Here is a 15,675-nt window from a genome sequence, read left to right on the forward strand (position 1 = left end):
TCTCCCGGAGTTCCTCGGTGAACCAAGGGGCCCTCCTGGATCCGCTGCCTCGGAGAGGTCGCAAAGGCCCAATCCGGTTTAGAGCCCCCGCTGCCACTGTATTCCAGGCAGCGACTAAGGACTCCACTGGATTGTGGACGAGAGTGTCAGGTATTTCTCCAAGCGCCGTCTGAAATCCCATAGGGTCCATCAGGCGCCTGGGGCGGAACCACCTAATCGGTTCCCCCTCCCTACAGTGCCATTTATGTTGCTGAGTGAGAAATTTCTTTTAAGTGAGCTTTGCCCCATTTTACGACTTTTCTTGCTTCATTTCTTAAGTGAATCACTGCAGTTGTTAAATTAGTTACACTGTTGTTAAGTGAATCCAGATTCCCACATTGACTTTGCTTCTCAAAAAGTCGCAAAAGAAGGTTAGGGTTAGAGACCAGAGGTAGAATTCTGCCGATTCTGACTGGTTCAATCCAACCGGTAGTGGAAATTGTGGGTGGCTCCGCCCACCTGCCCCAGCTCTATGGCCCTTTTTTTAGGCAAAGCGCATGCACAGAAGGTGGAGCACTCACATTTGGGAATCGGTCACCGGTAAAACTTTTGAGGCACCAAACCAGCAGCAATGCCAGCAGCATCCCATCCCTGTCTCCTAGCCTAGGTTTTCTCAAATCCAACAGAGTAAACTGATTCTAATGAGAAAGAAAGGAGTATTTCACCTAGTTTGAAATTGGTATCTACAACTGTGCTGTGGAAAGAAATCATACTCTGTATTGTCTCTTTCCCGCAAGTGGGAATTTAGGAAACGCGTTGATGATTCTAGGAGCATTTCTGACAGGTCTAGTGAGAGAGGTTTTACTGCCCAAGGGGAGTCCCGGGGATGCTTATATTAAATAATTCCTCCCCCGGCAGGGGTCTATGACAGCGTCCGCCAGTCCTTTGTGCAGTCACGCGAAGCAGAGCATCAGGCAAATGCCTCGACCTTGGCTGTGTCCAGCCCCGTCAGCCAATCAGCTGCTACCAGGCGTCGCACAGAACACCTGATGACGTCCCGAAGGGAAGCTTTCAATCGGCAGAATGCCGCCAACCGCCGAGGGCTGGTGGACCTCTCAACGCGCACCCGAGGGCTCAGCCTGGATCTGATTAATGAGAAGGTGAGGGAGCACGAGAACAGGATGTTTCAAGTCTGCTAAGACAACATGGGAAATATTCGTGTTAGTTATTTTATCCCATCTTTATTATTTTATAAGTCACTCAAGGTTTGGTATGCATGCCTAATATTCCTTCCTCCTCCTATTTTCCCCCCAAACTCTATGAGGTGGGTTGGGCTGGGAGAAAGTCACCAGCCCAAAGTCAACGGGCTGGTTTTCATGCCTAAATCAGGATTAGAACTCACCGTTTCCTGGTGATTGGCCCAAAATCACCAAATCAGTTTTCACGTCTAAGGCTGGACTAGAACTCTTTGTTTTCTGATGATTGAAGGTGGGGCTAAATGATATAGATAGATGATAGATTGATGGATGGATGGATGGATGGATGGATGGATGGATGGATAAACCTTTATTGTCATTTTTTTACTGTGCGCTCACTGGCCACATTAAAAATTAAATTATGTTGCCTGCTCTCAAGAGAAAGTGTATACCCAAACACATATACGACACACATATACACATGCTATTTACCAGGGATGGGTTCCGGCTTCTACTGCCGGTTTGCTCAGGGATGCACTTTGGGGGCACATGTGCTTGATGCGCACTATGCGTGCATGGTTTTAAAATGCTTCTGTGCATGCAGAAGATAGAACCGGTTCGGGGGCATGGCTGGCTGAGTTATTACTTACTCGGCCGAACCAGGCCGAACAGGTAGGAACCCACCTCTGCTATATACAGGTGAAACTCAAAAAATTAGAATATCGTGCAACCTTTGCATCTCATTTGGAAACCACGGACCCAGAGTATGGAGGAAGAATGGAGAGGTCAATCAAGCACAGTAATCCCATGGTCATTGAACCAGTTTTTGGTGCTTTGGCAAAAGTTGCTCTCATCAGAAAAGAGGATTTTAGACCACTGAGCAACAGGACTTTGAACCACTGTGCTTCATTAAGACCAGGGTCAACGCAGCCGTCTACCAGGAGATTTTGGAGCACCATAATCTACTACTAGATAAAGTAGAAGAACGTGGGTTAGACAGCATCACCACCAGATGGATTTGTAATTGGCTGACCAACCACACTCAATGTGTAGTCCTCAATGGAACTGCATCTTCATGGAGGGAAGTACACAGTGGAGTACCCCAAGGCTCTGTTTTAGGCCCTGTACTCTTCGTCATCTTCATCAATAATTTGGATGAGGGAATAAATGGGGAACTCATCAAATTTGCCGATGACACCAAGCTGGCAGGAATAGCCAACACTCCAGAAGACAGGCTAAAGATACAGAAGGATCTTGACAAACCTGAACATTGGGCACTATCTAATAAAATGAAATTCAATGGTGAAAAGAGTAAGGTTCTATATTTAGGCAACAAAAACGAAATGCACAGGTACAATATAGGTGCTACCTTGCTCAAGAGTAGTAACTGCGAAAGGGATCTTGGAGTCCTAGTGGACAACCATTTAAATACGAGCCAGCAGTGTGCAGCAGCTGCCAAAAAAGCCAACACAGTTCTAGGCTGCATAAACAGAGGGATAGAATCAAGATCACATGAAGTGTTAATACCATTTTATAATGCCTTGGTAAGGCCACACTTGGAATACTGCATTCAGTTTTGGTCACCACGATGTAGAAAAGAAGTGGAGACTCTAGAAAGAGTGCAGAGAAGAGCAACAAAGATGATTAGGGGACTGGAGACTAAAACGTATGAAGAACGGTTGCAGGAACTGGGTATGTCTAGTCTAATGAAAAGAAGGACTAGGGGGGACCTGATAGCAGTGTTCCAATATCTTAGGGGTTGCCACAAAGAAGAGGGAGTCAAACTATTCTCCAAAGCACCTGAAGACAGAACAAGAAGCAATGGGGGAAAACTAATCAAGGAGAGAAGCAACTTAGAACTGAGGAGAAATTTCCTGACAGTTAAAACAATTAATCAGTGGAACAGCTTGCCTCCAGAAGTTGTGAATGCCCCAACACTAGAAGTCTTTAAGAAGAAGTTGGATAGCCATTTGTCTGAAACGGTATAGGATTTCCTGCCTAGGCAGGGGGTTGGACTAGAAGACCTCCAAGGTCCCTTCCAACTCTGCTATTGTATTATATATACACATCAGAAAACTCCATGCACCATCAGAGAACTTGGGCCTCTTGATATCAGTGTAATTGAAATAAATCCACCATTCAGGTGTGAGCTGCTTTGGGAAGGGTTTCCTTGCCTTAATTAGCTAATTGTAAATCTGGCTGGAATTTATTGTCATAAATTTTCAAGATTTGTTGTTTTTTACCACAAACTGGCCAAAATCCATGTGGTTCTTGTTTCTTTGGTTTGTCAGCTTCGGGGAGCTTGGCAGGAGCAGAGTTGACATTCATTACAAAATTTAACACCAATTCTCATATATGAAACAAAGAAAAGGTTGCTTTGCGCAGGTTAACTAGCTTGTCAGTGCAAAGAATATCTGTCACATTGAACTGCTTTTCTCTGGGAAGAAAATTACCACTATTTTCCACCTTTCCTTTAATTATTTCCTTTCCCTTTCTCTGCTCCCTCCCCAATCGTCGCTGTGAGTGTGCTTCTATAAATAAATATGAATACCAGTAAATCCACTTTTTTTCCCAGACCTGCAACTAATCAAGTGAACTGTGTTCCCTAAAAGTTTATTTATTTGTCTCTAGGGTGCCATAAACCTCTTGCATGCAGAATGGAGCCAAAATCAAGGTTTATGCAAATTGCCAGTGTCAACTGAGGGGAAGAAGAAGAGTTTGAGAGGAGCTGTTGTGAAAAGCACCCAGGGGAGGGGGTGGGAAATAGAGTGAAAGACCCTGCAGCTTCAGCAGTAACTCTTCCTCCCCCCCCCCACTCCTCTTTAGGTCTGTGGGGCCCAGGGAGACACTCCCTGTGCCATCGATTCCTGTGGAGGGGCCGGTTGCTATGACGAAGATGGCAGACGTCACTGTGGAGGCCTCCACTGCAACGGGGCCGTGGCCACCGCTGACAACGCTCTGGACCGAGCCCGGCATGTCGAAGAGGAGCTGCACAACGCCGTCTCTGAAGTGGAAAGTCTGCTGCATCAGGTAGGGAGGGTTGCTTGGCTGACATTTGTGGAAGGCAAATCCGAGAACAATTCGATGCCCTGCCTTTCATATCCCATCAGATGATCCCAATGGGCTTCCTTTCATTTTGGGAAGCAGCATTAATTCTGGAGAACTGCAGCAACTTCCCCATCATTGTGTATCTGCTGCCCCCTGCTGGTTGACCAGGCCCTCAGATTTTGATTTTTGGGACAGGTCTCCAATGCGAAGGCCCGTGCAGCTGAAGCAAAGCAGAGGGCACAGGCAGCTTTGGATCACGCCAATGCCACCAAAGCTCGGATGGAGCACTCAAACAAGGAGCTGAGAGACCTTATCCAGCAAGTCAAGGAATTCCTTAATCGTAAGTATGAGACCGCCCCCTCTCTTCTCTTTTTGCTATGTTTTATTAAAAGTATATATTCTGCCCTCCATGAACAGGTGTCTTTCAAGACAAGTTGTGTAAAACATTCCAGGTATAGTCCAAAACGTTCAATCAAATCTAATAAGTATAAAACAAAATGGAAGGACATAAATGTTCTGACCAAGGCTTCCCCAGCAACACAAAGCTGAGTCTTCATCCCAATAAATCCCTTTTATTTAAGCAATAAAAGCAAAGTCTTTCCTCTCCCATAGTCTTTTAAGAGAGTTCACAATTACTGACCTTTATCGGGCTTGGAGACTGGCCAGGCCAATATATTTCAGACGTTGCAATACTTGGCAGGAACACAGGAATGAACTAATCGTCTCCTGCAAAATCCCCTCCCCTTTCATCCCTCTTTTATTGCCTATGGGAGGGGCCATTCACTATCCATCTGTGGCCTTACTCCCAAGTTGACCCCTGTTCTTTAGCTGTTCCCTTCTTCTGGCAACTCTGTGTATGCACACACTGGGAACAGGCTCCAGCTGTTTGTCTACTTCACTGATGTCTGACTCTGAAGGCAGCCGATAACTGGCATACGGCTCTGGCCCCCTCTCTGCCTCCGACACAGAGCCCTCATCAGAGCCTTCCCCAGACTCCAGGACTGGACCATGTTCCTCCCCAACTTCCACCTCACTGTCCGAATCTGCTGCCAGCTCTGCTGGCCGCTGGCAGGCCACAGCAGAATTTTTTTTTAAAAAAAAAATCCTTGCCTTCGTGCCATCAATATCATTCAATTTTGTGACATCATTCCTAAGGGATAACAGCTAGCCATCTTTGACTGATTTCAAAAACCTAAACAGGCCCAGTTGTGCTTGGATGAGAGCCCACCAGAAAAGAGCAGGACTGTGGGAGGGCCAGTGTGGTTCACGGTTCAAATCTACCCTCAACCCTAGAACCTCCACTCACTCTCTTTCATCCCAAGTTACCTCACAGGGTTGTTGTTGCGGAAAGGGAATTTAATATTACGTCTTGAAGTCCTAGATCTAATTAAGGGAAAAAAATGTACCGTGTTTCCACAAAAACAAGACAAGTGTGGTCACCTCATGGCTGTTGCTGTGTTGAAATATTTTCGGGGATGGCTTATTTTGGGGGGAGGGCTTATTTGAGTGCATGCGCTCAAAAGCCCAATTGGGCTTATTATCTGGGGAAGTCTTATTTTGGGGGAAACAGGGTATTATTGAATAAAACTTCAAAGAAGACATTAGCAGGCCCTCCTCCCCCACTCCTCCCACAGTATTGCCTAGAAACCTGTCTAAACACAGCCATGATGTATTTGGGAATCAAATTCAACTCTGATAAGTTTTATCTCTGTCTGAATCCAGAATGGCCTCTCTGAGATAAAACGTATTATAAAATCTCTGAATTTGGCAGAAACATCCTTTTTAAAAAATTAAAATGTTGGGATTCAAAATGTGATCATATACTAACTCATTTTGCTTCAAAAATGGCGATTCTGGTAAACTAGAAGTAGAAAGTACATGAAGATTTATTCATTTGTTTATTTATTTATTAAATGCATATGTTGCCCATATCCCTAAAATGGCAACTGTTAAGATTTAAGAATAACAGAAAGAAAGAAAGAAAGAAAGAAAGAAAGAAAGAAAGAAAGAAAGAAAGAAAGAAAGAAAGAAAGAAAGAAAGAAAATCACTATTCCTGAATGTGTCCCAAATTCCTCCATGCTTTTCTCCAGATATGCCTGAATTAACTTTTTACTTCCTTCGGAATCTCTCTCTCTTCTCCCAGTTTGTGAAAACCAATCACTTGTGCAGCATTCCCCAGCCCCTCCAGATACATTGGTTTACAACTGCAATAATGGTTAACTAAATGCATAGAATGGATGCTGTGGCTCAGTGGCTAAAACACTGAGCTTGTTGATCAGAAGGTCAGCAGTTCAGCAGTTCAAATCCCTAGCACTGCGTAACAGAGTGAGTTCCTGTTAATTGTCCCAGCTCCTGCCAACCTAGCAGTTTGAAAGCACTTAAATAATGCAAGTAGAAAAATAGGGAACCACCTTTGGTGGGAAGCTAACAGAGTTCTGTGTGCCTTTGGCATTTAGTCATGCCGGCCACATGGCCACGGAGACGTCTTCGGACAGCTCTGACTCTTCAGCTTAGAAACGGAGATGAGCACCAGCCCCTAGAGCCAGAAACAACTAAAACTCATGTGCGGGGGAACCTTTATCTAAGTGCATAGATCATCAGTTGCCTTGTTGTGCCACAGCAACCACCTCCCTCTCTGAATCCAGCAACACAATCAGATCTTCTCAAAGATCTGGGCAGGTTCAGGCCATTTCCAAATTTTGAGGGCCGCAGCTCAAAATAGTAAAAAACTTATGAAAACAGAACAAAAGTATTGGGGGAGGGGGCAGTCAGTGATGGTGAAAATATGCAAGTGGCATATTGAGATCTAAGCCTTGCCTCTTTTGCACATGGGTGCAACATCTTTGTGCCTGCCACTTGTCTTGACGCCCTTGCAAAGCATCCAAAGAACAAAAGGTGAGACGTCATTGAGCTGCTAATTTCTCAGCAAAGCCCCCAAACTATCTCCTAAATTTAAAAAGGAAAATATCTCAGTGAGAATATGTCTAGAGTAATATACCGTATTTTCCAGATTATAAGACGCACCTGACTATAAGACACATCTAAATTTAGAAGAGGAAAACAGCAAAAAAAAAAGTTTTTTTGGCCTCAGCACACCTCATTTTCAGCCCTTTTGGGGGGTCTTTTTTCGGCCCTTTTCCAGCCTTTTTTCTATCCATTTTCTAGGCTTTTTTCAGGCTGTTTTGAGGCTTTTTTGGGCCGTTTTGGAGGTTCTTTTCGGGCCATTTTGGGGCTTTTCTGGGCCATTTTTGAGGATTTCTTCAGGCCTTTTTTGCAAAACAAAATGGGCCAAAAATAGTCTCAAAAGCAGGTTGAAAAAAGCCTCAAAAATGGGACAGAAAAAGCCCCCCAAACGGGTCCAAAAAAGACTTGAAATGAGGGTGTGCAGAGGCCAAAAAATGATCAGCGGGTGGCCGGGGCTTCAGCAATATTTGGTCTATAAGACCCACAGACATTTTCACCTCCTTTTGGGAGACAGAAAGATTCATTTTATAAGTCCGAAAAATACGGTACTTTGGGGGAATTTGGGAGAACATTCGCATCGGGATGGGAGGCCTCAGACTTAAGGTGGGGGCCCCTTTAAGAGGGAGTCCTGTGGAGAGCCAGGAAGGGGGCTGCCATTTACTTTTCCACAGCTCTAATGGATCCATCCTGCATACAGTCGAGGGGGCAGATCCTGACAGCATTGCACTGGTGGCTTCCCGTGTGCTGGAGCTCTCCATCCCAGCATCCCCCGTGCAGATCCAACACCTTGCCGAGGAGATCAAGGAGCGGGTCAGCAGCCTGGCCAATGTGGATGCCATCCTGGATCAAACAGCAGGGGATGTCCGCATCGCAGGGCAGCTACTGCAGGATGCACGCCGGGCCAAGTAAGTATGTTAGGGAGAGTAAAGGGAGCTCAGGAAAAGCAGAGCTAAGTCTCTTTTCACCTGGATTCTGATCAATTTCTGGAAGATGTTTACATAGGAGCTGAACATGTTACGTATCGGAAATTGGAACTGCCTTTTCCATGAGTCTCTTCTTTCTACTGAACTGACGTGTGCTCCAATAGCAATAGGAATAGCACTTAGACTTATATACTGCTTCATAGTACAGCCCTCTCTAAGCAGTTTATAGAGTCAGCATAATTGCCCCCAACAATCTGGGTCCTCATTTCACCCACCTCGGAAGGATGGAAGGCTGAGTCAGCCTGGTGGGATTTGAGCTGCTGAACTGCAGCTAGCAGTCAGCTGAAGTAGCCTGCAGTATTTCACTCTAACGTCTGCGCCACCTCGTCTCTTATTGCTTGATCTGACAAAAAACTATAGTGTTTCATTTAAATGGTCTGGGAAATTCACAAGCAAGCATAGTGCAGGCAACTTAACTCTCTGCTTTATATCCTGTGTCTTACGATTAGAGATACAGGTAATCCTTGATTTACAACTTGTCTCTTAGCAAACATTTAAAGTTACAAAGGACCTCTTCAGGGTTACTTAGATTTGAAGTTCTGGTGGCCTCAACCACAACCACCATACATGCATGTAATCACGTTGTGAGTGCTTGGAAAACCAGCTCACATTTACGTCCATTTGGTCACACGGACGTGATTTCCTCTTCCTTCCTTCTTTCCCTCCTTCCTTCCTTTCTTCCTTCCTCCCTCCCTTCCATTTCCTCCCCTTCACTCCCTCCCTCCCTTTTCTCACTTTCTGGAAACCAATGTTTAGTTCCTGTTTATGGCAAAACAAACCCTCACATTGGACAATGTAGATTCCTTTACAAGTGCCGCATTCACGCAATAGCAATAGCACTTAGACTTATATATTGCTTCATAGTGCTTTTGCAGGCCTCTCTAAGCAGTTTACAGAGTCAACCTATTGCCCCCAACAATCTGGGTCCTCATTTTATCCACCTCGGAAGGATGGAAGGTTGAGTCAATCTTGAGCCAGTGAGAATCGAACTGCCGGCAGCCTGCAGAAATAGCCTGCAGTACTGCATTCGAACCACCATGGCTCTTAATAATAACCTTGGCATTCACTTAACAGCTGTGGCAATTCATTTAGTGACTGCCACAAAAAAAAGGTCCTAAAAACCCTCCAAACAACTTGTAGTGACTGTAATTCCACTCCAGTCTCAACTACAAATCGAAGACTACCTGTGCAAAGCACCTGCAATGGGAAGATTTCATTTAGTGATAATGGCCACTAATAGTTCTACAAGCTCTCATTTGATGTTGATGCTTGTCGCATCAAATTTGCTAATGAGTTGTAGGCTTCTGTTCAGTCTTACTGAATTTTTCCTCCCCAGCGCTCGGGCAGAGAGTGTTAAAAACACAGCTGAAGCAGTGAAAAGGGCTCTGGATGATGCGAAACGGGCACAAAATGCTGCCGAAAAAGCCATCAACTCTGCAGACAATGATATTCAACACACCAACACAGTTGTTAACGAGGTAAGGCGCCGTAATGAATTATTTTTACCAGCCCAAAGAAAATAACGTGTCCGGATATATGTTGCATTAGATGTGTCAGATAAAGTATGCCTGGTAGTATTACTTCTTTTGTGGTTACAGCGAACATCTACCGTAACCATTAGTGGCAGAACAATTAATGATGATGCTGAAGGGCATCGTTTAGTTTTTCCATGTTGTGATTTGGCATGCCCAAGTCTTCACACGTCAGCTTTTCTTTTTTACCCCAATGAAAATTGATACGGAATTGCAGCGCCGTTATTCAGCACTTTACCATCAGATTTGTCGCTCAGCATTTTACCATCAGATTTTTGGCAGTGCAATCTTGGTGGCTCTGGGAGCTTAAAAAAAAAAAAGAGTTTCATGGCAATCAAGGTTCCAAACCACTTTCCCGGAACCGAGAGCACATCCTGACAGTCGTTTAATATTTATTTGACTTTAATCTGTGAAGCAACACTAAATATGCTTGCGTAGTTCTTTCTAGCTGTGTTGCCTTGGTGTTGTGGCTCATGAGTGGCGAGGTGCCAAAAATTTCCTGCAAGGCAAGTTAACATGTAGTGATTTGTGAATTTTCCTGCTCGGTTAACCTGTATATGCGCAAGCTACCATGTTACTAGTTTCCCATACTTCGCTTTAACTCATGGTTTATGACGTAAAACCTTTGAAGTCCATGGTTGGAAATTTGTAACCTTTCCAGACTTTGCTTCCGACAAGCAAAATCGATGGGAGAAGCCAGGTTCACTTAACAACCGCATGATTCACTTAACGACTACAGTGTTTTGCTTAGCAGCTGTGGTAATTTGGGGTTTAATTGTGATGGTAGGTTGAAGACTACCAGTATGTGAAAAAACAATCCTCATTTTATTTACATTTATATATCATTAAAATCTCCAAGGACACTCAGTAATTAACAATAAATCAAAACTGTGCAATAAAAAGATAAAATGGTAAACAGGGATTACCATTAATATAAAAGGATATAAAAGAATATAAAAGGATAACAAAAGAGGACAGAGAAACACTATTTTGGAAAGTTCCAAACACTCCATCCTGCTAATAACCATCAAAACTTCCTGTCTAGAATCTCTAAACATTTACAGGAAATCATTAAATTTAAAGACCCTTAAAAAAATCAATCCTAAAGTCCAAGAAGAAGGATTACCTCCATTCATTAGATCCCAAAACCCAATATTAGTAGATTTATCTGCTCATTTCTCCCCAAGAGGGAATTGTTCCCCTCGCCAGAAACAAGGCTATGGCCAAATGCACACACCAACACAATGAAGTGAGGGATGCGGTGGCTCAGTGGCTAAGACACTGAGCTTGTCAATCAGAAAGGTCGGCGGTTCGAATCCCTAGCGCTGTGTAGCGCTGAGCTCCCGTTACTTGTCCCAGCTTCTGCCAACCTAGCAGTTCAAAAGCACGTAAAAATGCAAGTAGAAAAATAGGGACCACCTTTGGTGGGAAGGTAACAGCATTCCATGCACCTTCGGCATTTAGTCATGCCGGCCACATGACCACGGAGACGTCTTCGGACAGCGCTTGTTCTTCAGCTTTGAAATGGAGATGAGTACCGCCCCCTAGAGTCAGAAATAACTAGCACACATGTGCAAGAGGAACATTTGCCTTTACCTTACAAATCCTTCACCTCCCTTGTCACCATAGGCTTCAACTTCAGCTTGTATCTAGGTTTCGCTGTGTTCAATTCTTGTATCTAGTTATCACTTCTGTCACTTCATCTCCTGGAGCTCCTTGGTGAACCAAGGAGCTCCAGGATTGGCAAGCAGCCCTCACTGGACATGTCAATGCTTCCACACTTGTTTTCTCCTGTTCCCCCTCTTATCTTATCTTATTCCACCAGATTAACAGGAAGACTGCAAATGCTGAGGTTGAGTTGGCGGCAGCCAAGAAGCGGGTGGGCCATCTTGACCGGCAGGTGGACGTTCTCAAAATGAAGCGGGCCAGCAACATCTTGCAAGCGACCCGAGCAGAAGAGACAGCTAGTGCTGCCAAGAACCGAGCTAAGGAAGCTGAACAGGTAGGATTCTGGCAAAAATGGCAACAATGGCTTGGGATTTTAAATATCTTTTCTTTGCTCGGTTGTGGCATCCGGAGCCATAACTTAGCCTGTTGGAGTCTTAACTGGTTACTTTTAATTCTAAAATATTTGCACCCTTTTCACATAGATCAGGTAGCTCACAACAAATAACCCAAATCGGGCATTTCTGATTTAAAACGGTACTTAAAACTCACCTTGTTCCTTTGTTTAAGACATACGGAAAACTATTTTGTTTTTTTTTCTCAGTCTCTTCAGAGATTCAAGATTGCTGATTTTATTCAGATCTCAAGTGAATTACTACATATATGTCCTGACAATTGTAACACACAAGTTTCTTGTATTTTATCAGGTGTTATCTAAAAATGATCTCAATTTGTTCTCACAATGATTTCCCGTCAGAACGGTGAAATTGTGTGGCCTAAGAAATGGTCAGCTAGTTAATGATCAGATGCTAACACATGAAGCTGGTAGCAAAAATAGCAATAATATTTAGACTTGTAGACCGCTCCATAGCACTTTATAGTACTCTCTGGGTGAGTCAGAGTGTAAGCATTATTTACATATTGTCCCCAATAAACTGGGTCATGATTTTACTGACCTCGAAAGGATGGAAGGATGAGTCAACCTTGAGCTCTATCAAGATCAAACTCCAGGCTGTGGACAGAATATGCCTGCATTTAAACCACTGCGGTGGCTAGTGCCAGGATACCGTCATCCATAAAAATGAATTTTTACTAGGAATAGGAAGGGGTGTGTGCACTGAAGCAAAAACAAACAGGGAGATATCCATCCTCCTTCTAGCCTCGTGGTGGTGAAGTTATATTTCATCAATATTTAGAGAGCTACAACGCTCAGCATCCTCTGCCACTGTTCCTCTGGAAGAGTGTTTCTCAACCGTGGCAACTTCCAGGTGTTTGGACTTTAACATCCAGAATTCTGCAGCCCAATATGCTGGCTGGGGAATTCTGCGAGTTGAAATCCACACACTTCCAAATGGCCAAGGTTGAGAAATGCTGCTCTGGAAACCTCCAGACACTCCATCCTGCTAATAGCCATCGACTTCTCCTGTGCAGCATCTTATTTACATAAAATCATTAAATTGGAAAGCTTGATTTGATTGATTTGATTTGATTGATTACATACAAATTAAATAAATCAAATCAATCAAATCAAATTGGAAAGCCCTTTAAAAAAAAAAACACCAAAGCCCAAGAGGTGAGATCATCACTCACTATCTCCTGGTGTTTACTTCAGTTTTTTTTTTTAATCAAAACCCAACCTATAGCAAACAAGGGGTTCATTTAGCAACCTAAACACCATAATATTTGCTGAATCACTGGAGCATTTGCTTTATGACCTCTGCATCCCCTGAATCATTGTCATCTTCATTTAATGACCCCATAATCCCTTGTGGAGTGGAGTCTGAGCAACTAAATGGAGTTGGCAGTGTGTTTTACTGGCCGGATGCCCCTTCCTGTCACCAATGCGGAGTTTTGTTCAGCAGATATATTCTCAGAAAGAGAAATATCTGCTTCTACCCAGGATCAAACTCACAGCCTTCTGATTGTGAGTCGAGAGCTCTGCCTCTAGGCCACCGCACCACTACTCTGCGTTCGCTGAATGACCACCACAAAAAAAAAAGGTTATAAAAATGGCCCCAGTCACGCGATGGCCTGTTTTACAACCGACTTATAGCAATAATTGCTAGGCTCCATTATATTCATATGTCGAATTATATTCGTATGCTTCCTGCTGATGTTTCCTGCTGAATCTCAGGTACTGGAAGGACCGCTGGGTGATCGATACCGCACCATGCAGGAGTTAGTGGAACGAAAAGCCCAGAATGTAGTGGGGGCCCGAAAGAAAGCAGAGCACCTGCGAGATGAGGCCAAAGGACTTCTGCGCGATGCTCACGAAAAACTACGGCGGCTGAGCAGTGAGTGCCTAAGATGTGTGTGTGTGTGTGTTTGTGTGTCAGAATAAACAGTGCCGATTTACATTTTTAATGTGTCATGTGGTCGCCATGGGTCATGTGACAAGCAAAGTAAATGAGGGATACTGGATTCGCTTAATGGCTGCACGATTCGTTTAACAACTGCAGTGATACACTTAACAACCATGGCCAGAAAGGTGGTCAAATGGACCACAGCTCACTTAAAAACGGCCTTGCTTAGCAACAGAAATTTTGGGCTCAATTGTAGTGGTAAGTCAAGGACTATCTGTATCTCGGCCAGAGGCAGTGGATATTTGTCTGGATTCTCAAAGTTAATATAGAACTAGCTGTTTCTATTAGAGTCAGAACTGTGAATGCGCCATGAGCAAAGATTATTCTGTATACCGTTCGAATTTCCCGATCTTTAACCATCCTCCCCCCCCCCCCCTTCCTTACTCAGAGCTGGAAGAAACCTATGAAGAAAATGAGAAGTTGCTACAAGAAAAGGCAGCCCAGCTGGATGGGCTGGAAGCCAAGATGAGAAGCATCTTAAGAGACATCAATGAGCAAATCCAAATCTACAACACTTGCCAATGATTGCCCATCAGGTGCTCCCACTTACTACCCCTGTCCATGTGCTTAAAGCAGCAACAGCTTTTCAGCTTAGCATGTTCCAGCTCCAAGTACTACACGGAGCACTGATTCTTACGGCCATTCCTTCTCAGCATCTCTCGATATATCGCCATCACCCTGCTCACAACCTCTATTGCAGTGTTTCTCAACCTTGGCAACTTGAAGATGTCTGGACTTCAACTCCCAGAATTCCCCAGCCAGCAATGCTGGCTGGGGAATTCTGGGAGTTGAAGTCCAGACATCTTCAAGTTGCCAAGGTTGAGAAACACTGCTCTATTGTATCACAAACACAACACTGCCCCATGACCTGGGAGACTGCTAACATCCTGCCCAGTGAATGTCAGTCTGGCAGTACTTAAAAGCTTTTCTGGTTTTGTTATACTGTTTTTATTTTCAGCGTTTCACACGTGGCAATGTAGGACTCTCCTTTCAAAGCATGCGGGCAAAAGCAGAGAAGAAAGGTCTAAGAATGGATCAGATGAGGTCTGATACACTGGCGTATATGTTTCACATGACCTGCCACAACTGGAGTGGCTTACATTTGTGGGAAAATAAAGACCCAAAAGTGGCAATGCTTTTTGCAATATTACCTTGTTCCTTTGTCTGTTTAAAGCAAGTTTCGATACTCCCCACAGAAACTAGAATTACTGTATTTTTGGAGTATAAGATGCACCAGTGACGTGCGGTGAGGTTTATGGCTGGTGAGGCACAATTTTTTTTAGACTTGTGGACTCCCAGAATTCCACAGCCAGGCATGCTCAGTTCCGATTTAAAGCGACAGCATTTGTTTTTCTCCTTTGCGAAATAAGTTTCCTTTCTTTTTCTTCTCCCTTCCCCTCCTCCCTCCCTCCCCCCCTCTCAAACACACACACACCCCCACACACAAAGTTGGATTGGAGGGAGTCAGGGAGACCACAGGAGGAGACAGGAAGCCAGTCAAATAGCCATACTGGAGCACACACACTTTCCCCCAGCCCCGGAAGGATCCAGCCCAGCTTCACTGATTACAGGTTTCAAAAGACAACGTGGCTCTGCCTGCAATCAAACTACACTTGGGGAGGGAGAGCACTTCCCTCCAGCCTTTGCCCAAAACCCCGCACCAGGAGGATGAAGTTTGAATTCCTCCCCCGCCCTCCAACCCACACATACCTTTTCCAGCTGTTTCAGAGAGGATTTCAACTCTGCTCTTGCCTGCCATCATGAAAAGAAAAAAAAATGTAAAAGGAAAAAGACAAGAGCTGAGGTCAGGCTGAGCTAGTTGCTGCCAGAGTCACCGTGGATGACTCTGCTTAACTGTTTAAAAAAGCTTCTAAAAAAGCACCCTCTACAGGAGGAGGCAGGAGAATGACGTACCTCATCTAAGTCAGGAATTTTTCGGCTTTT

The 15,675-nt window shown here is 44.3% G+C and overlaps 1 protein-coding gene across 1 annotated transcript in view; it reads left to right on the forward strand.

Annotated features, from left to right (window-relative positions):
- Positions 1-14,480, forward strand: part of LAMB2 (laminin subunit beta 2) — a 76,869-nt gene extending 62,389 nt beyond the window's left edge. Inside the window, exons 26-33 of the mRNA XM_087708711.1 lie at positions 898-1,139; positions 4,002-4,205; positions 4,419-4,563; positions 7,886-8,093; positions 9,508-9,649; positions 11,529-11,705; positions 13,503-13,662; positions 14,120-14,480. Coding sequence (XP_087564837.1) covers positions 898-1,139; positions 4,002-4,205; positions 4,419-4,563; positions 7,886-8,093; positions 9,508-9,649; positions 11,529-11,705; positions 13,503-13,662; positions 14,120-14,256 — 1,415 coding nt within the window. The 3' untranslated portion in view covers positions 14,257-14,480. The remainder of the gene's footprint in view (positions 1-897; positions 1,140-4,001; positions 4,206-4,418; positions 4,564-7,885; positions 8,094-9,507; positions 9,650-11,528; positions 11,706-13,502; positions 13,663-14,119) is intronic.
- Positions 14,481-15,675: the final 1,195 nt, after the last annotated feature.

The sequence above is a fragment of the Thamnophis sirtalis genome, unplaced genomic scaffold (assembly GCF_051295495.1).
Source record: "Thamnophis sirtalis isolate CommonGarterSnake01/CBP01778 unplaced genomic scaffold, rThaSir2_p1.2 scaffold_3, whole genome shotgun sequence".
Lineage (NCBI taxonomy): Eukaryota > Metazoa > Chordata > Lepidosauria > Squamata > Natricidae > Thamnophis > Thamnophis sirtalis.